The sequence below is a fragment of the Echinococcus granulosus genome, assembly GCF_000524195.1.
Source record: "Echinococcus granulosus chromosome Unknown EG_S00075, whole genome shotgun sequence".
Lineage (NCBI taxonomy): Eukaryota > Metazoa > Platyhelminthes > Cestoda > Cyclophyllidea > Taeniidae > Echinococcus > Echinococcus granulosus.
The window spans coordinates 339,851-367,222 of NW_020170455.1; the positions used below are offsets into that span (position 1 = coordinate 339,851).

Here is a 27,372-nt window from a genome sequence, read left to right on the forward strand (position 1 = left end):
GTTTCAACCTACAGCATCGCAAGAGTAACAATGACGAATGACCGAAGGGATTGGAACGGCAATGAAGGGCACAAGGAGAGCGACATCAGAACGAAACGCAGAGGAACTACCATAAGGCAGTCAGTTAAGCTCATGACGTTTCTTAGAATCAAAATAGATAACTGCAAGAGGCTCTCCAAAATAATCCATACATTGAAATATTTGCTGCTAAAATTCTCCAATCTTTTCCCAAGTAGGCACAAGCTTGTCACGAATTCCACCGTCATAACAGGTTTAGTCTTTGGAAGTGAGAAACCCAGTCCTAACCCCGACCAACTCCGTTCCCACCTCACTTTTGCGTCAACTGTTCACTGTCAATTTCGCATACGGTCACCCCGATTGTCTAGTATAAATTTATGACAACCATAACATAGGGATACATTTAAATTCCACCGTTTTGCTATACCAAGTTGCATCTATTCGCTTATTCAGAGGTAAACGCGAAGTTGTCACCTACCCAGGCTGCGTCAGGCAAATCGAGGAAGTTGATGTTCATCAACTGGGCGTCCAGGTAGGTGTCCAGGTCATGGAAAACTGCAGCACGCTCTGCACTGCTAGTGTCATCTAAATGACCGTCGTCTGGGAGGGAAAATGGAAAGGGAAGGCATTGGTTAGCTAAACCTTATCTGCGAGATGAACATAAACGAAACAATTTTGAAGTTCGAATTTCCTTGATAATGCTACGCACCACAAACTAGTAAATTCAATTAACCATACTGTACAAACCTAGCCCTAGAACTCAAATGTGTCGCATTTGCATCACTTATGAGACCATAGCAAATTAACAGTTCGCTAAAAGTTACAATGTTTAGTGAGATTTGCCCAACTTTGACACCGCAACATTCGATTTACTTATAAGAGACGGCAGTAACTGACAAAAATCACCGGAGAACGTACCAGGATTGCTGGCATCATTAATGGAGTTTGTTTCACTGCTCGAATGCATGCTCAGCTGACGATCTAAAGTCTCCGTAGACTGACTGAATATCACCTAAAATCCATGTAAACACAGAACGTGAACAGAAATGCGTTTAAATTCCAAATAAGGCAGACCAAATGATCCTTATGAAGGGAGTTGGAGAAGAGCAAGGGAAACTCAAATACACCACAACACCACAGCCAATATTGACAACAACAGCAGGAAAGAAATAGTTAATCGAGACTAGCTCTATTCCACTAGTGTGGCGTAATGGGTGCACAGAAAAGTCCTCGAGGAAGACTGATTCAACCGATCTATCGACACATGGAGATCTGCAATTCACCACCGATCTGCACATCACTTGTTATGCTAGATGCCTAAATTGGGATCATTGACTGATGACTGACAACTTATTTGTACACCAGTTAATTGCGGGAAATTATTCAAGAAATTAGAGCTCAACCAAAAAACAACGTAAACAACAGCGAGATCAGAGTCCATGATTACCAAAGAGAAAAGTGATAACAAAGAAGAAAAAACCAAGATCAGAAATAAATTAATGAGGAAAAAGGTAAATAATCGGATGCACTCAAATAAGGGATGAAAGGGATTAGTATTTAGTTTCTGTTCAGTTAAGTGCAATCATTTCGAGTTCGACTAGAATATGACAGAAATCGGGTGAAAGGAAGCTACGATAAAAAAGTAAGATGAAGATATAGGGAAAAGTTTTGTGTGCATAACAACTCACCTTCTGTTTTGAAGAATTCTGAGAGGGCAAGAGACAGGTGGATAGTAAATAATATGAAAAAAGCCAACTGCCTTTTTATTTTGGGAAAAAAAACTTTTTAACCAGTCAGCCAAACTTACAGATGGACTCCTTGGGGCCGTTAAATGATCCAACTCCGATCCGTAGCAGTTCAGGAGATTCGTAAACAGCCCTCGGAGCCGAGCCTATCAGAGGGAAGAAATCGGTCACTCAAACTCCCGATTTCTGAACAATATAATTCCCAAAGAACAAGTTTTATCAACCTGTCGATTCCAGGGTGTCTTCCAGGCGCCAAGGCGGAAGAAAGAAGAAAAGGAGGCAGAGAGACCACATGCTTCCACTAGATGTGCAGTGCGTGCAGGCGACCGATGCTGACTCTGGTCAGTGGCAGAAGCGGCACCAGGGCGAGGCGAGGTCTGTCCACGACCACCGGCAATGAGTGGTGCGGATTGAAGGACACTGCTATCGAAATCGAGCACGCGACCAGCCAGAGCGATGCGTTGGGGTTCCGCCTCGGGTAGAGGAACGGCAGCGGCAGCAGCTGCAGCAATACTGTCCAAAACTCGCCCGCTCCCGGAGGGATCAAGTCCCGGGAGAGTGTAGACCTCGGGATTACTGGGCGCTGCGGTGAGGGTTGCGGAGCGAGCGACCACGACTTGGTAGAGGAGGGTTACTTCTGGCCATAACGGTGTCTGTGAAAGAAAAAATTAATTAGCTCAATTTGTGACCTGAAAGGAATGTCTGAAAAGTTAGCATTCTGACCAATGAAAACGTAGACATGTAAGGTTTTGAAACTGAAAGCCTCTGCATGAAGTATTGCAAGTATTAATCGAGGGACACACCAACTTGCATCGTTTGATGGCTAAAAAAGGAGGATAGAACAATAGGGAGACACTTAGAACGGTTCCATGCTTTTATAGCGTTCTTGAAAACGGTTGAGCAGTAGGGATTTGTCGGATCTAAACACCTCATGCAAATAGTTCTGCTTGGCGAGACGGCTAATTTTACACTTTAGAGTGCAGAGCAGGAAAGCTGTGTGAATGGCGGGTCCGCCTCTGCCCCGATTTATAATAGTCTCAAGTCTAATTTTAGAGCACCTAACCGGCAATCGCGAAATATGGGGCAGTTTTGGAAAATTTGTATGCAATTCAACAAATGGTGATGGTTTCAGGGATGTGAAGGTAATCATGGCCAGTCCGTAAGTTGTGAAAGTTCAATTTTGGATGAGTAACATAAAAAGGAGTGAGAAATCTTTATGCGGAAACAAACAGCGGGTCTTGGAATCCTATCTTCGTTTCATGGGCAAAGATTCTTGAAAGTACAGTAATATTTACAGCATCTGGACCGCCATCACTGTCACAGTTCGGCCATTTATGCTTCAGAAATACGTTTGGTGAAGGGTTTCGACATCCAACGCCAAGGTCCTTTGATAAGCATATATATGTATCAGCGTTGAAGGACCTGGGTGGTGGAGAAGTCTGCAACCTTGTAGAGAGCGTTCGTTTCACTTCGCTAGAAGCCTCCTTGCACAAGCTTAGTTCTCATTCTAAAACAACTGGAAGCCCGCACTCCCGTTTACGTCTCCTGATAAACTTTAAATGCCCCGATAATTGTTATGAGGCGCCAAAGCCTACCAAAACACTATAAATACGCAGGAATGGAATCACCTCATCCATCACCAGTCACACACAAAGCTCCGCAGCTTACTCATACCGGTCAGCAAAAAGGTCATCCGCAATGAGGTCTATCCGTTGCTTATTCGGATTGGAAACTCGACAAGATCCAGGCCCGCGCACGCAAACGCCAGTTTATGATACTGACAACTTAGGATTTACACATTATCAGAGATTATGTTTAGGAAGGGATTTTATCGACATTTCAAAGATAGCAAAAAGTTATTTAACAGCTCAAGAAGCATAAAAACCTTATTTCTCTACCGGTCTACAGGTCTCCATAAATTGAAAGAACCAGAAAAAAATTGAATCAAAGTTTTGCTAGTCGTAGAACCGAAGTGATGACTCACATTGACAAAACGCTCGGAGGTGGCAGTGATGAAGGCCCGGATGCGACTGCTCATTTCCGATTGATTAAGTTCCACTGTTTGCAAAAACCAGTACCCGAAGTGCAACAGTGAGAGTTGGACGCAGGGTGGTCCCAGAGTCAAAAACTACAAGAGCGGAGAAGACACAGAGCAATTCAGCTTGAGTAACTAAATTATGGGAAAAAAGCCACTTCTAAGGTTGTATGTTTATCTACACAGACCCTTTGGCATTCAAAGCTTCACTTATAATCGTGACATTATGAATTTCTGCTCATATACATCTATCGTAAGGTTATTCCATACTTGTTCACCTTAAAAAGCCCTCAGGGAGGATGCCAGGGGGGGAGGCGCAACAAAAAGAGGTTGGCGAATTGAATACTGCTCCATAAAATTCACAGTTTCTGTAATTATTCCCTCCATTCTTTCTCTAAGACCGACACGTTACCTACTTCCAAATGTGAAATTTAGAACAGAAAGAGTAAGAATGAGGTAAACCCACAGACTTCACCAATTACCAAGATTTTAAGACATTACGACAAATGGATCAGATCAAACCGAACTGGTAATCTACTTTTTAAAAAAAAAACAAACATCGCATTGATCTTGTTTGAAAATTGCAACAAATTTTCTTTTAAAGGTCGGAAGTTGACCGTGTGGTCCATTGGAACTAGTTTTCCACACTTAGCACCACAAAAAACTAAACCGTAAAATATTTGGTGTACATAACAGGTATCTGTTCACAATTTCACACCTCAAATGCTGGCTGAAGTGCATTCAAGCAACTAAGAACATAGAAGGCATTTTGAAGGATGTGGATGAAGTTTTAGTGAAGGAATTCAAGTACTCTCACTTTTCAAAGCCATAAAAAGGGAAATTTTCTAGTCCCACCTACTTTTCCATTACCGATGTGGATAGACAGCATTCTTGTTAGAAGCCCGCTGGAGTGATAATAGGCGACTAATGTAATTTTGGATAAATTTGGATTGTGTGCATGCTAGGTTATCAACATAACAATGTCCACGATGACTACTAATTCAGCACCGCACAATAAAAGCCAAAACGGTGATCTTTATTAAAAGATTATAACTTTCCACATCAATGACCATTAGAATAAAAGGCAATAAAAGATTTAGTACATTAAAACGAGCAGAAAATATGGAATTTGCAAAGGCAGATATTTGTTTAGAATCGGACCTCGGCGACTTTGAACCACAGAAGACGAACCTCATAGCAATACTCTTGAGTAGTAGAGGATATATACAACTCACAACCAAGACATAAATCGATGTCACAAGTATAATATGCTTCAATAATGATAATTCGTAACTGTCCCTCTCATGTTCCTCGAGTTTCTCCGACTTACCGCAGTTAGAAAGGTGAGAATCCGTGGCCCAAGACCAGCACAGCCATCCATGAGGTAGCGGGTGACGCATTTAGCCCACTGGTTCACATCCCTCGAGAAGGTTCCATTAGAGTAAAGGCGTAGGACAATGGCGAAGTTGTTGAATCGATAGGCGTCCGTCTGTACCGCCAGCTCTGCCAGCTGCTCCGCCGCCTTCAATTTTTGATTTTGAGGAGAACAGAGCAATCAGTAGGTCGTTATGCTAATCTGTACCAGTAAAACTTGTTATGCGACGACAATCATCACTTCAATTAGTGTTATAGTTGCGAGGACTTAAAAATGTCAATAAGAGCTGTATTACTGAAGACTATCATACGGCTTTCAATCTTCTTACGAAAAAAGAAAAAGTAGGTGGTTTAGGAGAATTACTGTCATTCCTACTAGTAAACTTATTAAATCGTGTTTTTTGGCCACATTTAGGTCGACAATGCGATTGTTAATAGTAAAATACTCTCGGAAACTGTTTCGGTGCTTATTTTTCCATCGATGGAGAAGTGAATGTTTCACGACAAATAAATCCTATTCCTATTGGTAATGCGCGTTATAATCTGATAGTCACCATTTCTGCCATAACAACGATTACTACTACCAACCCAACTGCTACTAGAACTATGCTCTGCAGATTTCGCTTTTCAAGAAGAAATAAGCAAACTAGTAATGAGGACCATCGCCACTCTCACTAAAACTATTACTGCAACATTATATTAAAGCCTTACTACAGTTGTAATCTGTGACACACATAGTACCAGTAATACTACTAAAAACAACAAAAAAGACTAGACTGTCACCAAATGATTAATGAAAGTGGTGCCATTTCTTACGATTGTGCATTTGAAATCATGACTATGCTCACTCTACCAAAGCTATTAGCTTCCAGCCCTTATCCAAAGTTATAAAAGAATTTCTTTAGCGATAATTCCGGTGCTGCGTCGGTGGCAACGGCAACCGAGTCCACTCCAAAAAAAGGGAATTTTCGTCCAGATGTCCGATGTGAGGGAAGAATATTGAGAATCTCACTTTTATAACACGCTTTTTCACCAGAAGCAAACAACCTAGCCCTTGCTCCACCCACCTCCGTCCTCACCATATACATGCCAGCTGTTCATTGCCTATTTCGGCTTTGGCCACGCATTTGTTTGGCGCTAATCAGTGACAATAATCACATGGAGGAATGCCATCCGGAGAAAAACGAAGGATGAAAAAGGTGTGGATGACGATGAGGAGTGGGATTAGGCAGTATTCCCCTCCCACCACGAAGCGCGGAGCTTCTCATGGGAAAGGCTTACATTATAGAATAGGCGGTCTTGTGTTGTCATAATGGAATAAGAACGGAACTCTGCCTAGAGCAATTTAATACTAGTCCTACCTGCATCGCAGAAGCTCGAGTTTCACCGCGTTGTGTCCAACAGATAGACCTCAGGCGTAATTGACTAGTCTTTGGCAAGTGAATAATTCATTTTCAGCAATATAATCTACAGTCTTCAACACACATGCACGCGCACCCACACACTTGAATAAACAAGCTCAGCGCCATAAGAGTACGCAGGTGGTCTGGGGATAGCCAGTGGTATATTCGTTTGGTTAAGGAATTTCACAATGAAAAACTACCAAAGCCATTTCTCAGCATAAGTCAATCAATCAGCAAACAATGCTTTTCTAACAGCGCGTTTCAGAAGACGAAGTGAGGAAGTGAAAGATTAATTGTTAGTCACTGAAACCTATTTGCGACGCATGGATGCCACCTACTTGCTTCGATTCCACGAATTTCCTAGCTGATATAGTTGCCAATGAATTATTTCATCGCGTACACTAAACATTACTGAAAGTTGTTCTGGATACGTTGGTGCTAAATTTTTCGCTACTAAGACTTTTAGACAAATGTGCCGTATAATCTCTTTAGGTATAACTGGACTACATTAACAAGCAATGAAACCGCCAAAACTGATGCAGATGAGCTGAGAGTTACCTCATTCAACATTTCTACCAACTGATTGCACTTGCCAATCGGAATCATAAGCATTGATTCAATATCTCTAACGGAGATTCCAGCTGCACGGAAATGAAACGAAAGCTAGCTTTAATAACTCAGCAAAACTTCACCTAATTATCAATGTTTCGGTACTACCAATGCTGCTATAGGCAACAAATCGACAATTCACATGTAGCTTAGATGGCCAAGCTGCGTACAGACCGAAAATAACAACTAGCTGTTTCGTTTTTGAAAACGGGAATTTCGGCATCAAAAAAACACGAATGAGGTTTCTAAGTTCAGTCAAACCGTCAATACTGCTAAAATCAATATAAGCATCAGTAATGCTCACCAGAACGCAAATGGGATTCCGTGGTCTCAGCTGAGGTGCCTTTTTAGCCACAGCACCAGAAACAAGGATAGCAGTGATAAGAGAGAGCAGTCCACTTGAAGGCGAGGGCACTGCGGTCTCCGAGAGGACCACACTCCTATGTACCCACGAGCCCAGAGGGGGTGGTGGCGAGGATGAAGACGGTGATGAAAAAGGTGAAGCCACCGCAGGACTTCCCAAGCCTTCTGCACATGCCTCACACACCTCCGCAGCAGGAATTGCAGGTTCTGGGATAGTTGAAGTAGGACTATCGGGGTCCTCATCCCACGCAGTTAACAGCATGGGTAGAAGAGCAATCACTAGACTGGGTAGGCTTCCAGGATAGGAAGTACTACTCCCCGTAGAACAAGAAGTACCACTCATCGCAGCTCGACGATATTGCCGGGTCTCCGCATTGGGATCCACTATTGGTGATTTAACCGCGAGGATGAGGTGGACTAAGAGGCGACAGGAGGTATCGATCAATGTGGAAGAGAAGCATCCCTTGAGGAGGAGACCAAGGAGGCCTGGGTAGTCACCATCCTCGGTGCCGGCGGTCCATTTGAGGCGATGAAATAGTTTTAGGACGTGATCGTGGAGACTTGGAAGGTTCTGCTGCTGTTGTTGAGGCGTCCACTTGCGATTGTTGGAAGAGTTTGTGGTGGTGATGGTAGCAGTGGAAGCGGTGTTTGAGAGAGAGCAGACGCAAGGAAGGAGACGGGAGAGAAGGCGAATACCCGCGAGATACTCATACTCGTAATCAGAGTCAAGAAGACATACGCCAATCCAAAAGATGCCCGCCAACAAGTCGGCTTGCTCTTCGGGAGCCAGGCGACAAGTTCCGACTGTAGAGGAATCTGTCACCGGATCCTCGTAGATGGACCTAAAAAAAGGGATAACTTGCGTAAGTCACATAAGGAATCCTTTTCACGTGTAAACTTTTTCGCCTGTTAATTGAAGGACCATTAAAGTCATGTAAGACTACATTCATAGGAGTAGAAACTGTATGCAGCCCACTGCTACATTTACACATTGCTAAATCTGGCCAGCAAGTTCTGCATGTAAATATTTGTATGGCCGAACCACTCTGGGGCAGCCTGCCTACCTCAGGACCCAAGGTGCACCAACTCAGTTTGCAAATATTCGTGAATGGGAGTGACCATGGATTCCACAAAAAGATTTGACTCTTGTGGACTCGCACAACAGAATGTGCGACGTTCCGTTATATGGCTGAATGCTCATAGAAATGGCTCCCAAGGCTGTGGAGCAGGGAACCGACCCACCACGTCCAGGATCTCCAATGGCGTACAAACCCACGATCTTCGTTAAAATGACATCATCCAAGTGTCGTACTGGTAAGCACCAAGGAGTTCCTCTTTTGCCCCATTTTTGACACGCAATACGGCAGACACCAGCCATCTTGATTAAAGGCATCAGTACGAAGATAGTCATTTCTCATGGAGAAGTTTATAAATGCAAATAGAGAAGGCGAGTGTTTAAAGTTTTCTGCACTATAGGATAAGTGAGAGAAATTATTAATCATACCTAAAAGCATAATGACTGTTTAGCAATCACGATCTTCTTTCTAGCCCAAAATGTAGCTGTGAAACTCATGCGAAACCGCATCGAAAAGGAAGGAAGAGCGCTTTGCGGCGAGGACTCAATTTTACTTTTCCAAGATGTGTGCTTGTCAAGGGACCACAGTCCTCTCTCTAACGGACTGGGAAGGAAAAGAGAATATGCCAAATGAATGGTTGGCTCACGGCACCTTAGAATGTAGCTGAACACTTGATGGTCACGCAATATCCCTAGACCAGGGTGCTGATTTAGCCCTATTGGCGATGGGGTAGATGTTCCCATTTTAAGGTTTGGAAGGTTCCATCTTGGGTGTTTGAATTCGACCGCTTCATGCCCCATCTCAACACTTCGTAATCCCATTGCTTTCTTTCTGATTGGCCAATATCGCGTGGAGGCGCGCTTTACACATGGTAGTAAGCGCTTCTATCCCAAGGCTATTTAAGGACACACACGAGAAATTGGACTGCCGTGTACCCTAATGCTGTAGAGACATAATGCGTTGCCAGAGTTTTTCTGAGCTGAGGCAGTAGGAACCACCCAAAAATTAGTCTTCTTGGGTCTTCTGAGTGAGATTTCAAGTATCCACCAGCGAACACTAGCTTCCCGTGTCCATGCTCAAGAATATTAGTTTGTAATACTTATGTCGTTTAAATGTTCCTTTCAGAGAGGAGGCGGGGAGACAAAAATCGAACCTCATGACTGAAGAGCAGTCAACATCCCACAACTCGGAGAAAAGTTCCGTGTCCGAACCCTCCCTAACTTGTACCCACTTCCCCGTTTACTTTACGAAATGACAAAATCAAATCAGCCTGGGTGTTCCAAGAGTATGAGGGCCAGGGGAGAGATCTACGAGCCTCGTTTTACAGTTTATAAAAATTGGATCTAAAAAAATTCAAAATCAATTACAGAAACGACGGTTCACTGTTGCCCAAACGCCCTTTTGACGAACCAATCACACGTCCTTGATGGATTTCGGAGTAAAATTAAGATTTCTAGCGAAAGTAGAAATAGTTTCTCAGAGATGATTGAAGGTACTGACTGAGATTTTTGAAAAACCAAATACTTTATGAGCAAAACTTCGTCAAAACCCGAGTACAGTATATCGCTCAGACCACCTATAATTGCATCGTTGCAGTCCTTTCCACAACCATTCAAATTTCGCTTCAAGAAAAGAATACTTCAGACATCCCTTCTAATAATACGGGCTAATTGGAATCTCACAGCTTTACTTCTTGGCTCCATTCATTTTCGTCAATTTGAAATAAACACTGCCTACATTGGATTCTTAAAAGACTCGTAACTTCCATCAAGTAATTGAAAAATCACTGATCGCACAGTGGAGAGTTTCCCAACTAACATAGCGGTCGCATTTATAGATGTTTTTCAATTTAGTTCAATTGGGAAACTTAAGGGGACTTGGGAAAAGGTGATCGTGATTTTACTCCATGAATTGCATAAATTGACCAATTAAACTAATATCTACCAAAAGGCATATTTTTTTTTTATTTGACAGTCATTATAAATGCAAATGGTTTCGGGACGGTAAAAGCAGCGATCCAATCGAATGTCCCTGTCTAGACGCAAGCTCGAACATGACAATCCAAACCGTGGCCTCATCTCACGCGATTAGCACTGCTGGTAGTGGCTACTACAAAAAAAAATCAATTCGAATTTTTAAGGGTTTTCTGTAATAAATAGCTCTCCAAGCCCTTGAAAACTAAATCTACTCTCCAATGAGATCTTTACCAGCGGAAATTCAGACCCTCATAGCAGCTACCGCCATTGAATGGTACTACAGTTGCTGAACAGCAAACAAAAACAGGAGAAAGTGATGTCACTTCCCTAACAACTTCGACACAAGTGTCACAAATATGCGACATTCTATTTAGCATTTCATCGAATCCTTCCGATAACAGCCTGGAGGAGTTTCAAATGATGAATAAGACTAATAACTTTTCAGTTTTGTGAGAAGCAGTTTTGCCTATCAAAGAATGATGAAAATCTTTAGCGAATGAGAATGAAAAAAACATGCAAACTACTTTGATCGATTTTACTCTGAGACCTTGGAAGTAAGCACGTTAAGAATAATCTAAAAACCAGCCTTCTACAACTTTGATAATTAAACTACCTATCCAATCAGGATCAGACACCCCTGACATTGCCACAACACCAGTCTTACCTCGAATCGTTTGTCACTACAGTTGCTGCTCCAGTGCTATTAGAGAATCTAATTGCGTTTGGAGTGGGTTTCACAGGACCCACCGTCGACATCGACAGTGCTGCCAAGGGGGTCACGTCTGTCTCCTCACTCACCGCCTCAGCGTGCGGTGGCATTAGCGGTCGCTTAATTGGGGGTACAGTCAGACCAACGGTCGGTTGCATCGGAACTAACGACGGGGCGGACACAGCCGCAGTACCAGCGATGCCAGAAGGATAACCGAGGAGGCTGGAGACAGAGGAAGAGGAGCCCCGACGCGAGTGACGACGCTCATGCACAGGGGGTGTAGATGATGGTGCCTGCGGTGCCAACAAGAGTGGCGATGCAGACTGAGGCGGTTGCGGCGGCTTCGAGGTGATCAATGGAGAGTCGGGTGCGGAAGACCGACTGCGAGTAGCAAACTGACCAATGTTGGTGGCGGTGGAAGAGGAGAGCACCGTCCCCCGGTACTGAATGTGGCCCACTGCTGCCTCCAGGGTGAGGAATAACTCAACCATGTAGCCCTTTCATAATATGATTAAAAATGAAATACAGCTTAAACGACCGCAGGGGAATAAATCGCATCCACCACCTTACCTGCACTTCCTCATTGGCATCTGACACCGACTCAACCAGTCGCACCAACACCTCTGAGAGGCTCTTTTTATCCAACTGAGCATCTAATGCGCGATAAATTTGTAGGGACCGACTCGCATAGTGACGATTGGGACACGTGATGCCCATATTGAAGGCGGCCTGGGAGAACCGCGTGACCGTGCACCCGGAGCGGAGGAAGAGGAAAAGTGCCGAACCCTCAGCACTCGGATCGCCACTGACGCCAAGGTTGTCAGTGTCCACTTCGTCAGCTTCTCCGTCGTAGGGGTGGCGGTGAGGAGCGCCATGGTGACAGCGCAGACAAGAGGCAGCTTCCTCGCACCGACAACCCGCCTCCGCTTCAGCAAAAGCCTCCGCCACGCAGCGAACGAAGCGATCGAGGAAGCAGGCAGAGCGGAGGAGGAGAATTGACTTGCATGGTTGTTGTGGTGATGTTGGTGGATAAGGAGGAAGGATAGAGCGGAGAGTCACGAGTGTGACTTGCTGAAATCGGCTCGGTGTGATGTCCTCCCAGGTCCAGATGGAGCGGTCTTGACTGCAGGAAGAGAAGAGAATAGCAACCCTGGAAATCATGTACCGTAATTTTGTTTCATAGAGTCACCAATTAATGGATTGGAAGATCCGCAAAGGCATTTTTAAACCAATTAAGGATGTAAGTTAAAAGTCTATTATATATTGGCCAAACCCAAGCGGAATGCACTGTGGTTGGGATTCCAGACAAGGAACGAGCCAAGAGTCCTAAAGAGAATACCTCTGAAATAATGAGCATAACTACAGCCCACTCTGGTATTAATAAACCAGCCGGCTTTCCGACTAGAAGGAAAACTAAAAGGCATTAAAAATAGAGAAGCCATTTCAGACACTTTCAAACAGACTTACACTTCCTCTAGAAGCTGGCCAATCCTTTTCGCTGCCTGTTGCAAATGTTTCGATTCACAGTCGTACGGCGCCGCGACTACCACCATCTCGTTTGCCGACACTGCCAACGCCTTATCCGCTACCGCCCCTACCATCTGAGCAGAGGAAGTTGGAGGCTGAGATGAAGGCGGTGGAGGCGGCAGGTCACTCAGTACTATCGAGCGCCGCTTTGACTCCTGCTCCGCCGATAGACCCGCGGGGATGAGAGTAGCGGTGCTCATGAGGCTGTAGGTGGAGCCAAACACGTAGCTTGGTCGCGCCCCGACAGTCTGCTGAGCGACTAGCGAGGAGCGCGACATGATTCCGCCACCACTGGTGGTGGCGGTAGTGACAGTCAGAGGCGGAGCATCGGTGAGGGGCGAAAGACCACTCGGCGGGGTGGCAGAGGCAGCGAAGGCAGGTGGGGCTACAGATGTTCCAACTATGGTGAGTGCACCAATGGAGGAGGAAGCGGGCACACAATAGGTGGCCCACGTGGGACAGGCTGAGATCTCGGTAAGTGGAGTGTCCGTGGGTGCAGGCAGGTAGAACTTTGGCTTGAATAGAAAGGATGAAAGTAGGGACGGTCGCGCTAATTCTTACTTTCATTCTCCTCCTCATTCATTCGCAAAAAAATTCAAAGCAGTCTTATGTTGGGAATGTGAAATGGTACTAATGGCTACTTCCTGATTTGAGTAAATTCAATGGGAGCATTGAAAAGAACAACTCTCAACCTAAGTTAGGCATGAAACCGTAAATTCTCCTTGTAGTGATTTAAGGTCTAGAATAATACTGAAGTGAACCTGAATTAAGACGATTTCCTGAGGTCCAATTAAATTTGATTCGCTTAAAATACTTCATCTGAATGCTATTAGTTCAATTTATCCACAAATTACCGCATTAGAAGTTAATGACACCGGTTCCATAAAAAATTTAGGGTATGAAGTAGTACAAAAGACCTACAAATGAAGCGCTTACTGATGTGTAATAATATAAAATTTTTTATGGTTGAAGCAGGGTTTGGAATCGCAAACTGCAGTGCACCTCCATATCCTACATTGATTTAACTGGAATCAGAAAACTAAAGTGCTACTTTTCGGCACAATCTTACTCGCCAGTTATTCATGTTGAATGCATAATTTCAGAGCTGAAGTTGACTGGTCATTTGGTTGAGAAAAGCTAATTAGTCATTTTTAATGACCTCAGCTGACCAAATCCTCATGACAGTAACTTTTCCGACAATTTGCTTTAATAAGCACAAACCCCTTGAATTTCCAAATGAAAGCGATAGAGATTACATATTAGCACAATGACTTGATAGTGGATTAACTACTCGAACGCCATGGTTCATACTACTGCCAGGGACCATAGTCGACTGGCTGTCCACACAGCCTTCTAACCCTAATGCATAGTGATAATTCTTCTACACCACTGTAGTTTACTGCTTCAAGAAGGGCTGGAAGCAATACACGCGAAATGTGTCGGCATCAAGAAGATCAAGAAATTCATCATGAAATTGACGTCCATGAAGCATAGTCTTTACGTATTCTGGCTCTGATTTAAGCAACTTCACCGCAAATATCATAAGAGAGCATTCTTAAAATTAGGTTCTGCTCAAAATGGGATAATTTCAGTAGTGGTGAAGGTAAAAAAGAAAAAATTGCATCCTTCCCCTCTTGACGGGTATGTCTACAAACCAGACAACATTCTTGTTCCGATTTTCCGAAGATTTCCTGCTTCATGCCTAGTTTACAAACGTCCCAGAACGCCTCAAAATTTGCGCTACCTGATTGGCCGATGGTCATTTCAATGCCGAGACCGATCAGAATACCTAGATACAGAGAATGAGACCACTCTAACCCTAACCCTAATCAGATTACTCACCACAGATGGACCATCATCGAGGGTGAGACAGAACTGAGGGCCACGCAAGGAGAAACTGTTCATGGCGCGAGCAATCCATTGAGAGTCGATTTCCAGCTGGAGAGAGAGGAGACGCAGAAGGTCTATGCGAGGGCATATAACGCGCAGCATGTTCACCAATAGCTGTTTACTCTCCTCCTGCACCAAGGGTCGGCAGTGGTCCAATCCTGCGGTGAAATAGAGGCAGTGTTCAGTTTACTTTTGGCCAATCGTATCTACTTTCACTCTCAACACCTGATCCTATCGGTTGCAACAGACATAACCAGTGTAAATGCCTTATGCATATGGAGAACAACGGTAGTAGTTAGAGGTAAAATAACATCTTAGTTTTTCCAAACTTCCATAAATCAACCAACAACAATGCTGGTCTTTGGGACCTCCTGCACACAGAATAAAGCTACCACCTTTTGCGTTTCCGGGGTTAACGTAGGTCCCATGTTAGAGGTAGCTTGGTGAGATACGCCTCTACCCAATTCTATCCCCTGCCAAAAGTTTGTCCAAACTAATAAGTGCTTTAAATATGGCTTATACATAGAAAAAAGCCTCCATTGTTGATGACTGAATTTGTAAGTCTTCACAACGGAAAGGACAAGATCACTTTAGTGGATTTGCAACTAAATTTATGTTAAGCGGAAAGTTGAGAATTTGAACGAGACTTATCATTAAGAATCGAGAATAACCGAGATAGATGTCGGGGCATTACTAAAATCATAACAAAATGCGAAAAAGAAATGCTATCAGAACAAAACTTCAGGATGCTAAGACATCGAGAATTTATTAAAACTTTTTAGCCCCTGGGCAAGTGTTCCTATGATGTATGCCCCTCATAGAACGTCCAAATAACTATTTTATAAGCAGTTTGTCAAATTAGAACGGAAAACAAATCTTATCGCAATAAATGTAGTAGGGTGGTTGCCTCTATGTCTGTCCACAGTAAATCCACCCAAGGGCCTGGATGGTTTATAACGTCTTGGGGGAGTAACTAAGGGGCCAAAAGGAGTGACCTTTCCAGATGGAAAACATGATCGTAAGTTTAACCAGACCATTCCTGATTATTTTTTTTAAGAGAGGGGAGGGGTTTAATCCTTCTTAAAAAGCACCAAAAAACGCTAAGGTGGCATTCACCTCTTGAACCCAGAATCACAGTAATAGGCAAGCAAAACGTCTGTTTAAACATGGAAAAACTTATAACTAACAAACAATTAAACCCAGACTAAGAGATTTACGTTACAAACATACAAAAAGGTACTTAGCTCACCAAGAAACAGACAGAGCAGAAGAAGAGGCATATGCTTACGCCACGCCACTCGATGCTTATTATGCGACTTTAGTATCTCTCCCACTAGCACAAGAACTAACGGCGACCTTGCGCCCGTAGGAGACCACATTCCGCTGAACACAAGGGAGCCATTGGTCACAAAGGGCTCTGTTAGCCAATCACACAAGGGTGCATGGTAGACACTCCCCTCCTTCGGCATCGGTAGAGGCTGTTGCAAAAGTAGGCCCGTGTTGGAAAAAGGAACCTCTGCTCGTTGATTCACATCAACATCACCACCACCACGACTGCTTCCATGGTGACGGCGTAGCTTACGCGGTGAGGAGCGTCTGCGTCGACCACCTTTATGCTTTCTCCGATAGTCGTTGATGTGGGAGATTGAATGCGAGTGTAGTGGTAGTGGAAGAGGCTGTAACGATGCCAGATTCGGAGGCAGAGAGGTGGTGTAGAGGCGAGCACTATTCGAAACCTTTGTCACAATTTCAGTTTTAATAGCATCATCACAACCACCGCTTCCTCCGCCACCGCCACCACTACCACTACTACGAAATATAGATCGAAAGGGGTTTCTCCGTCCGCCACCCTTGTCACCTCCACCCGCGCGGCGACGAGAGAGGATCTTTCGCAGACGGCTTGGCCGGCTTAAAGGAGTTCCATCCAAACCGACAATGGCCTGTTTACTGTATCTCTCACGCGAGGCAGCCGTGTAGGGTAGGGTTTGACTCCTCGCCGTGATAAGAGCTTCGGCAGTGGTAGTAATTTGGTTCTGCGGCGTCGGCATGGTGTCGGCAGTTGTCCGCACCATCCCACATTCCTCCTCCACCTCCCCATCAAGAGAATCAATGTCAATTTCCTGAGGCTGTTCCTGATCATGATTGACAGAGGCCTTGGATTGTCGAAGGCCACCAGGATGGAGGGCAGTTCGGAGAGCCCGACGACCCATTGCGGTGGCGCTGCTTGCAAAGCGATTGGTGAGACGGGAGATGGCTGAGGTGGTATTAGCGAGCGAAGAGGGCTCAACGGTGGATTTTGTTGAGATAATGGTACTTTCATCGCCGCCTCCATTCAACTGCCAGCCACCACTGCAGGCGGACACTGGTCGAACACTTGCAGCCTGATGACTGTAAAGGTGAATTCAAACTTATTAAGTTAACGTCTAAGTCCTGGATATTCATTTCAATCACAAGACACGAATGGATTGAAGGCGAATCATTGAAGATTATTTGAAGTTCCTTTAAATCAAAGGGGTATACGGGACTCACAAACGTTTGAATAGAAATAATATTTGAAATTTTCCAAAGTGAAGAGAAAATTGTAGAAATAGGTGGAAGGGCTGAAAGCCTTCAACTGATAAGTTATTAAACGCAGGTTAAACAACTTACGTCAAGAAACAAGCATAAGTACAGTTAAAACCAGAATCCCAGGCGGTTATTTCACTATAAATCATTAAATTTAACCCCCAGTAGATGATTTCACTCCTAGAGCATACTTTTAGGCTTAAATAGAAGGATAATTTTAAAATTTACCATATTAAACATGCCACAAATAAAAATCAACTTCAGCTAATCTGCGTTGGCAAAAGTTCAGGATATTAGTGAAAAAAGTCAAGATCACCGATGAAAGAGAACGTTTTAAACTGATTTGATTGAAATGGCCAAATAACTTCTTGGGGGATGGAAACAACACCACACCTAGGATGAATAAATCTGCTCCAGCTCACCAAATTCGGCTTCAGGTCAGAACGTTGGTGACTAAGAATAGAATTACTGGAACAGAACTTATTAACTCACAGTTTACTAACATTTGGAAGTGTTTGCGCTGCTGCACGAATAATCTACAAATTATCTTAAAAATCGTAAATACCCTGTAACAGTCCTCCACTAAGAGGACGAATGATGCTTCAACTTTATTGGCAAATCAGCCAGTCAACTCACTCCGCATCGACGGTCGTCACACTGCCACCATCAGCAAGGAGTCCATGAACCTCACTGTTCCTCTGGCTGAAGGTAATGGCTTCGGAGGGATTAGTCAGGCGCTGTCTGCACTCTGTCCCGGCGACCGTCAATACACTCGCAGCGGTGGTAGTGGCAGCATTAGTAGCACTAGTAGAGGCGGCGGAATTGTGCTCCGTGAGGTCAGAGAGGAGGGCGATGTGGAAAAAGGGTGGGAAGGGTGAGGGCTCGATCATGAGACCTGCGCCGTCGATAGTCTGCAGCTCGGTCATCAGCACATCCACTACACTAGAAGGATCCTCATTTGCAAGGAAGGAGACCACGCGGTTCACCTGAAAACGGTGTTTAGTTAGGTTAGTAGTGCTAGAAAGGCAATTATTGGCTCTGCACAATAGTATTCTGAGGCCGGAAAGTAGTGATGATCGCCATCAGAAACCGTCATCTTGGTTTTGCAAAAATACTAAAAGTAGCAGAAAAATCAAGGATAAGGCTGGATAAAGATTTCACCACACTGCTAAGTGATTGAGCAAATTCAATAACGAGAAATGAGAATACATACAGTGTCAAAAATTCACTATATTATACCCGAACTCACATTTCCTCGTCAGCGCAGACTAGAAGAGTGGGAGAATATTTAACATGTAAAATCACACACCACTTCAGTCAGTCTACTGAATTGGTTTCATGGCACTTCCAGATTCAAATGCACTAATGCCTCCCCGAGAGTAACATTGGAAGCACTTTCTGACACTTTTCAAAAGTTATAGTCCAAATGGGTAGTCTGATCGTTACCCATGAAATGTATACGATGTTTGTTAAAATCACACGGGGACTTGGAAATTTGAAGTATAAGTAGGCTAGCTGCCATGGCAGGATTATGCCCAATTGTAAGTGACCCGCCTATCCTATTATGGTCGACGCGCATGGTGTGGACCAATCCATGCAACGTTCATCGAGATGACGGGTACAGAAAAGCAGGCATTGAGGAGCAATGTTAATTGTCAACGAAGGCGTACAATCTAAACTCGCCGATACCTATTCGTAAAGAACACTTCAATTGCAATGCGGTAAAATAGTGGGGCACTCAGTTATCCAGAAGCAAGGCACTTAAAAGATACAAATTCTTCGAATACAAGAGTACGTACATCTTTTAAGTGATGATCACGGTCGTGAGGTTCCCAGCCCATCACTACAAAGGACATTCAACGCTGTGGCAAAAACATACAAAAGAGAAATAGTTCTGTGGGAATGGTGAACACGAAGCATTCACGAATGCAATAATTTACGATTCCGGTAAGTTTTCAGGCGCGGAACATAAACACAGTTTCCCACTTTCAGCCATCTCCTAGCTCACTCCTAATAAAAAATCATTCTGTGTCGAAGCTGCTATCCGAAATAACAATAATAATACCGTTCCCACTTATTGAAATTTTTTCGTTTGTAAAAGCAAAAGCTCATTTTGATTTGACACTCCCAGTGGAAGGAGTGAAGACATTAGGAATGGATGGATCTACCATTTGCCCCGTTATGGGTGGTTGTTGTCTTACGTGAGAGCAAAGTGTGGCTGGAGCTAGAGAAGCAGTGACAATGAGGTAGCGTAGAATGAACCGCAGATTCGCTGGTCGGTAACGTATGAGAAAAACCCAGAGATCTTCCAGAACTGACGCTTCACTAGGCTCATTTGCAAAGCGGATGGTGAGGTAGAAGAAGTTGTTCAGCACCATCTTGGTTGCCTGCAATACCAAAGTAGAAAATATGTAACTTTATGACCATGCAGAGAGAAAGGAAGAAGGAAGAATAAACGTTACCTTTAAGCATCCCCATCCAGATCTTCGCAACGTGAGCGGAACACTGGCCCACAGCTCGCTTGCTTTCTGCCTCTCCCCTTCGATTTCGGGTTTCGATGACTGGTCCGAAATGCGTCTTTGATTACTTCGACGAGTGTCTTCATGATTGCGATAGGGCCGATGACTAGACTTGTGTTCACGTTGAGGCTTTCTCAGTACCGCCACATTTGACGTCGCTGCCGCACTGGAACCACATTCACCGGAATCGATATTGGAAGAGCCCGTAGAAATTGATGATGAATGGGAAGAGGAAGAGGAAGAAGAATCCGAGGATGAAACAGATGAAGAAGCCGAAGATGATGACGCGGAGGAATCAGAAGAGGCGGAGGAGGAGTGTTGTCTGTTAGCATCCTCCTCATCCACCTCTGAGCCAGAACTAGGTCCCGAGGTGGTTACCACATCAATCTTTCCTGATAGAGATATGGGTTCCAGAGTCGCGACTGTGGAAGTATCTTCAGGACAACCGGAGTAAGTCTCCATGAAACCATCGCCAAGGCCACGTGGTGTATTGTTTTTGCCACTATAGCCTAGGGCGAATAAATCGACCAGTTCAATGTTGATGGTCCAGTAGTGCAACAACTTGATCAGACGACATCGCACCTCACTGGAAGCTGTTGCTAAACGTCGACAAATTTCTGCAACGGACCGAACCAAAGGTAAATTAGAGCGAGAAAAGGTAGAAAGACTTCGCTTTGCGGGATATTTACCGGATATCATGGGAAGTGTACAGGTGGGATGTTGAGCACAAAATTGCCTGAGAACATCGCAGGGCTTCCAGTGACTAATCTCACGCCAGAGTAGTTCGTCCGCTAGCGCAGATAGACATAATTCTGTTTGGCTGTCGTTCAGTTCATCAGAATCACCCGCTACCGGGGTTGATGTGATCATTTGTTTACATTCCGGATGCATGCGTTGGTGAAGCTCCCGAGCAGGCTAAGAGAAATTTGGGATAAGAATGGAAAGAAACATACCAGAAGGAAGAAATGGTAGTAGAGAGTTTGTAGAAGAAATACGGCGTGTTCGCGAATCACAGGCACGGAGTGTTCGGAGAACACCATGGCCAGTGTAAGCATAACAAACTTGTCACAATGCGTTTTGGGACTACAAGGAAAAGAAGAGTAGGTACTAGTGAAAGTTAAGGTTTAAATAGCAAGCCAAAAAAAAGGAAGGGAGGCCTACTTTTTGATGAAATGTTGTGTGATGATAACGAAAAAAGCCTGGATAGCATTCAATGAACCGGTGTAGCATTGATTAATGAGGGCCTCCAGAAGGCCTGGGAGGTCCGAGTTCATATCCAGTAGAATCACCAAAGTCTCTTCCCCTAGTTGACGAAAGAGCTGAAAAAAACAACTATCCGTGATACATAGTAGCCACTTCCCTTGATTTCCAAAATTACATCAACCTCCACCTTGGAATTCACTACCAACAAGTTATTTAAGCCATTTCTGAGCAGCACTTTCTACAACTGCATGCAGCAGCCTCTTCAAGTGCTGTACAAGGGGCTACACGAGAAGGATCCGCAACTGCAGCTTTAAAATCAAATTCACATCGATTTGTAAAGGAAACAAACTTGAATCACATCCATAAGATTCAATCAACGTTTTGTGAAACTGTTTCAGTAAATTACGAACAATTTTAACCATCAGGGACCAGCGTCCCAGCCCACCTTAGCAATAAAGCCACTTCCATTTTCTTATGCCTCCAGACCCTATATATGCACCATACATATCTTTTCATAAGTGTTAGGAGAAGGTTAGCTTTCATATTTTCCACGATGATCCAAACCTAGACGTAGATTGGTCATAACAAAAACATCAATAGTGAACGACATAATTTGAGGCTATTCAATAAAAGGTCCAGATTGGAAATAAACATGTATAACCAGCCCGCGGAAGGAACAGCTTCAACTGCTTTCCAAGAAAGTAGTTATTGGTAAGTAAAATTCATGGAGTTCTAAGAACTACCCACGTTAGACAGTTGGGAAATACTAAAATGATCATAAACAAAGTGGGAACGAAGGTGAAAATAAATATCAAGTTGTCGCGGGCTTCATTAAATGTATTTAACCACTATTTTAATTTGCTTAAAAAGCAAAAAAAAACTACCCTACCTTGAAGTGAGGACTTTAAAATAGTACACAGAAGACACAACAACTGAACACTATCGAAACCTAAGAAGCGCAGCACTGTCGCTGAGTCGGGAAGACTTTTTTCCGATGCATAATGACCACCAAATCAAAATATCAAGATAGTGTACTGAGGTCATGCCAACTACTTAAGTAGCGCCTTAACTACCTATAACGAAACTAATTTCAGAATCTTCCTCCGTATCATTCCATGAGGCAGACATGTAGAATGCCAAAGCTGAGACCAGAGTTAATATTAATGAAGCCTAAACGAACACATACTTATCCATGACCTAATATTCCGAAGCCAATGCAAAATTGCACTGCTCACCGAGTCCAACCGGCGGCCCGCTGCTGCGGCAATTACAATAGATCTTAAATTATCCTCCAACCGAACATTCTGCACTCCCGTCTTGGCATGTGGGCCTTTGAGAGCCGTTGAACAGACCCCAAAATTAACCACCGGTAGGCCCCACAACCACGGCGATATACTGAGCTTTCCGTCCCGACACAGCAACAGCCCCTTCAACCAATGAAAGATGTACCCTGGTGCCGGTTGCCCTCCTGATGACGAAAATCCCGATCCTGGCGGTGTGGTGATAACAGTAGAGCTCAGAGCCTGCGCAGAATTGGAGACAAGTGGGGTAGTGGCTACAGTAGACAGGGTCAGTGGACCGCATTCATCCTCCACCACAGTGACGGAAGAGGCGGCGTTGGATGATGAGGTAGAAGTAGCAGCGCCTGTGCCAGCTGTGGTGGAGGTATTAGTGGAGGTTTGGTGGAGCTGGTGCCCCACCCCCGAACCACTTAGACTGGCGTCGAAAACCTCAGCAAGCCGATTGGTGACAGTGGGAACGGTGAATAGGGCGAAGGTGTCGTAGATGGCGCCGCAGCAGACCAGTGCAGCAATAGACTGGTTAGCGTACCAGAGTAACTCCAGCCAAATGGAGTTATAGAGGAAGGAAGCGGCGATAAAGGGATCCTGGGGCGTGGAGTCCAGATGCACTCCAGAGATGGAGAGAACCAGATCACCGGAGATGACCTGATCCATACCCGCGGGAGGCGGAGGAGGTGGGGGTGGAGGATTAGGGTGCTTGCTCTCGGTTAGGGAGCCAGACAAATGATCAATCCAGGGTGGTTGACCCCATTTGATGTCTCTGAAATTTGAGAACAACAGGACGCCTTAATGAGACAGAAAATCAAAGATATCAGATACAATAGAAGGTCATTTACAGTAGACACACCTCCTAGAAAGGCGTACCGAGCACCTGCTAGAATAGTCAGACTAGAAAATAACTTTATCATGAGATCAATTTGTAGTCTGCACAAGGTTATCATCATATTAAGTGACTTAGTGAATCGTTACCTGGTTTTCGCCTTCGATTCGCGTAGATTGTGATGACCCTTTGTTAAAGCCGAAGAGGTTTTCAAGTGTCCGAGTGAATTTAACTGCATGGATTTTGAACACACCAAATATAGATTGAGTAGATTTGCTTCCCCTACCATTATATATTTCTTTATTCTGATTTAGAGGGCGCATTTATCAAATCTGAAACCAATACACATCAGCAATTAACAGATTTACGAGCACACAAATTCTCTACATCAGCAGAAAACCCAACGATGGAACCGGTAAAAATGCCTTCACAACTCATTGAGAAATGCAAGCCTTGAGACAGTTACCCTGCGGATGCAAATTGGTTATTTTGATTATGTGGAACATTTCAAGCCCCCCACAAGTCGATCATCACGACAGTAATATGGAGCATGTTACCACCTATGCAACACTCGGGCTCATCTTCAGAGGTTGCTTAAACGTTTCAAAATGCATGTTTTAACGTCAAATTAAGTTAAAATAAATTATTGTAGAATTTGGGAATAGCTGACCAATGCCTAGGCGATGGCCAAAGTCCAGTACTTAAGAATTATCTCAAGGAAAGAAAAACTTATCGGTTAAGGCTTTCTCTATCTCCTTGAATGGCCCACGCATTCACTGACTCACAAAATGTCGTTAATGAAAACGACTTTAGCCACGAAATGTAGAACGTTAAATAATGGCTTAGATGAACCATAAGCTAGAAGGGCGTTTGAAAGGCCATAAATAGTGCTGCACTTTGTATCATACTTTTTTCTTTTGACCATTTATAGTAAAGAGGTGGTAGAGATTTGTCAAAAAATCTAAACTTCAATAAACAATCACCGGTGCCTTAAATTTGTAGCTATTTTAGCTATCAATCTTTCAGATTATTAAGACAACTTTAATTGTTAGCACACCACGCCTGAACTCTATCTAAAGAGGAGGCCTTGGACGAGATTTGTTTTACATTTTAGATTTCTTTCTGTTCAACTTCTCAATTACGATGAAATAATTTGAAATATATCTTAGTAACTCCAGTTATCGCGGCGCCAAAATGACGACTGACAAACAATGAGCTAGTGCAGACCGTGCCAATCCCTACAAACAGAATTCTTATGAACCAATTTGAATTTATGCCACCCAGCTGATGCTACATCATGACATGCCCGGTGAGAAAATATAGGCAAAGGACTCTGTTGAGTGGAAAAAATCAGTCAGTGTTGACTCAAGTCGCAGGGAAACCAAAAATTCCCGAAAATACATAGAATGGGGAAATAGAGCTCACCTGGCATTGTGCATGTGCTCATAGAAGCCACTCCAGCGTGCGATGAGAAGAACCAGATTGCGTCGAATCGCAGGAGGCAAGAGTCGCTGTCGCCGTTCACCTACAATCGAAGGATACGAAAATACACGAATAAGCTACTCACTTAGTATAAAATACCAATTTCCAGAAATTTCAGAATCTCTGACATTCCCTTTGGATGCACTAGGGTCATCAATTAAGGCACGCTTTTGTTTTTTACTTAGCCGTCTTCAATTACCTTTTTTTTCATAAATGTGGTTTATTAAAAGTTCCTCGCACGTGGATCGGATTTATAAATGTAAGAATGCACTATACCACGAAAAATAGAGTTTGCTGTCCCGAATCAGCGAAAGCGAGTGGAAAGAATTACCCTATCTATTTCTCGTAAACGTTCCTCATCTATAAATATAATAAATTTACTATTATTGTGCAAAAACACTTTCTTATTGCTGTAGAATTTTAATATCGATGGAATTACCAAAACTATTCCTACCGACTTCGTGCACCATCGAGGAGCTGCTTTTAAATAAAAACATGGATTTTGAATACTATTTTCATATTATACAAAAGGCAGCTAGTTCCTCACTTGAATTAAGTTTAAAATTTTCTTTTGAAAATTCCAGCAAAATCTTACCTAGAAATTGTAATATTACTCGATTAAACTGTTACTCCACGATTTATCCTTTGCCCTAACATCGGCTTAACCATCCAACAGCATTTTTTGATCTTTCATCACCCTTAATTACAATTTAGAAAAAAACACGAGGTAACTACGTTCGTATAATTACATCAAGTGCTTAAAAAGCCAACTATTTTCTGCGATCAAGGTTAAGTAACTGCCAAGAGCTCCAGCAAGCACTTTATTTATTGAAATAACGTAACGATCTATTAACCTTTCGCAAAAGGAAACAATCATAAGCGAATCACATCTTTATAAAACATTTTGCCTCCAGGATCAAACAGCCCGGTCAATGTCCTACTAATCATGTCTTCTATCACACAATCTATTTCCAAACAACCCATAGTCTATTTCAAACTTTATAAATTGATTGCCTAATGATGACGCCAAAAAAGGAGACAATTATCACACATACAAATAACGGAACACGGAGGATAAGATGACATCTTCCTCTCTCCTTTCCTTCATTAGCGAGTTTTACGCAATGCTGTATGAGGTATTGTGTTGTTTGATAAGAAAAGAAAAACAATCTCCACCGCTAAGATGCAAAAAATTTTCCCATCAAAATTTGTTTAGATGCAAAAAGTATTTACTGTCGGTTGACGAAAATAAGATACAACTGAGTTTGCAAAAATAAAAACAACTTACGCGGCAAGTGACGAATAAGATCCCTTATAAAAACACAAAAGTAAAGTCGCATTTCCGTTATCACTATCGGATCCACACCAGTGGGAGCATGTGCGGGGGCTGCAGAAGCAGCAGCAGTTGCCGAGGGTGTGGTGGTGGCAGCAGCCACAGAAGGATTCTGCGCGGAACCTCCGCTCACCCCTGCAGCCCCGCCACCACTTCCTCCACCACCACCACTACCACTAACACCTCCACCAACACCACCGACAACATTGGATGTCGGTGCGCCGGGCACACCGCAAGTCGCGACCGTTCCAACTACCATTCCGCCACCAGGAGCTGCGACAACGGGGGAGTTGATAGATGTGGCGACGGCGGTGGTGGTAGCGGAGGAGAGGGAAGAAGCAGTCACGGCAGTAACAGAGGAAGAGGGGGCTACGACCGTCGTAGATCCACCGAGTCCAACGCCAACAGTGGTAGTAGCAGAGGCAGTGTTGCTGCTGAACATAGTCACTACCATCGCAGAGGGTTCGTTCAACGACTCAAGGTAGACGCGGGTGCCCTCGATGAAGTCGAGTATAGTGGGTGAAAGAGTACCCTGGCTTGAAGTAATTCCGGCTTCACTGAAGTGGAAATGGTAATTGCAAGTTCCATTAAACTACATCACATTATTCTATTTCGTAACGGGTTATTGATTAACGCACTAGACGAAATCACTTAGAACTAGCGCGTAAAAACACACTTCAGATCTCCAAGACTGACTTCTGATCCAATAAGCACTTTTAACGGGGTCTGACTCCTCGCTTTGTTACCCCGAAGCGCCTGACAGCTCAAAGAAACGTTTCCCAATACGTAAACTTTGTTCATGGAAAGAAGAAAAGGGAACTCAACGATAGTATTGTTTATAGGTGATTCCGGTTTACGGCGAGCCTTTTTAAAATCCGAATGTATCTATGAGCAGATACGTCCTGTAACAAAATTCAGCTCATTACTTTATTTTTTCTCAGCTTTTGAAAAGCAACAACACAAATTATGAGATTGTTTAATTTGTAACTAATGTGAAAAGTCCATTCCCAACTTTTTGACTAGAATAAATTCAACACTTTTATTCATCCTCGTAGAGACCATACACTTACAGAAGCATTCATTTTGACCTGTGGGGACCTGCAAATTACTCGGGGTTGTATATCACTTTTGTGTGCCCTTCGCTGTTTTCTGTTATTTTGAACCCTTACATCAGATAATGGTGGTTGAATATTACTATAAATGATCTCCAATTGTTATACCTGGGATTAAACTGCCTGCTTACAAGCCTCCTAGATCCTAAAAATCCCTAAAACAAATAAACGATAGAAAGAGGCCTTGGTGAAGTTGCCTTCATTACTGACAAAACAAATGTCCTAAGTAAATGCAACTGGTGGGTACGCGTCTGGCGGCTAGAGTGGAAACTGCCCGAGTGTTAGTCTGTGTGCCGGTGGTTTAAGATACCC

The 27,372-nt window shown here is 43.7% G+C and overlaps 1 protein-coding gene across 1 annotated transcript in view; it reads right to left on the reverse strand. All coding sequences in view use genetic code 11, as the record gives it.

The window, feature by feature from the left end:
- Positions 1 to 26,749, reverse strand: part of EGR_07371 (hypothetical protein) — a gene marked incomplete at both ends in the record, with an annotated part of 34,054 nt that extends 7,305 nt beyond the window's left edge. Inside the window, 23 exons of the mRNA XM_024496620.1 lie at positions 497 to 618; positions 937 to 1,030; positions 1,707 to 1,724; positions 1,826 to 1,909; positions 1,988 to 2,416; positions 3,748 to 3,891; positions 5,129 to 5,320; positions 7,134 to 7,216; positions 7,293 to 8,389; positions 11,264 to 11,805; positions 11,879 to 12,431; positions 12,776 to 13,350; positions 14,678 to 14,883; positions 15,975 to 17,113; positions 17,927 to 18,276; positions 19,492 to 19,677; positions 19,753 to 20,724; positions 20,763 to 20,892; positions 20,971 to 21,128; positions 22,248 to 23,073; positions 24,559 to 24,658; positions 25,904 to 26,505; positions 26,625 to 26,749. Of these exons, the coding sequence (XP_024348999.1) occupies positions 497 to 618; positions 937 to 1,030; positions 1,707 to 1,724; positions 1,826 to 1,909; positions 1,988 to 2,416; positions 3,748 to 3,891; positions 5,129 to 5,320; positions 7,134 to 7,216; positions 7,293 to 8,389; positions 11,264 to 11,805; positions 11,879 to 12,431; positions 12,776 to 13,350; positions 14,678 to 14,883; positions 15,975 to 17,113; positions 17,927 to 18,276; positions 19,492 to 19,677; positions 19,753 to 20,724; positions 20,763 to 20,892; positions 20,971 to 21,128; positions 22,248 to 23,073; positions 24,559 to 24,658; positions 25,904 to 26,505; positions 26,625 to 26,749 (8,727 nt within the window). The remainder of the gene's footprint in view (positions 1 to 496; positions 619 to 936; positions 1,031 to 1,706; positions 1,725 to 1,825; positions 1,910 to 1,987; positions 2,417 to 3,747; positions 3,892 to 5,128; positions 5,321 to 7,133; positions 7,217 to 7,292; positions 8,390 to 11,263; positions 11,806 to 11,878; positions 12,432 to 12,775; positions 13,351 to 14,677; positions 14,884 to 15,974; positions 17,114 to 17,926; positions 18,277 to 19,491; positions 19,678 to 19,752; positions 20,725 to 20,762; positions 20,893 to 20,970; positions 21,129 to 22,247; positions 23,074 to 24,558; positions 24,659 to 25,903; positions 26,506 to 26,624) is intronic.
- Between the last annotated feature and the right edge of the window lie 623 nt (positions 26,750 to 27,372).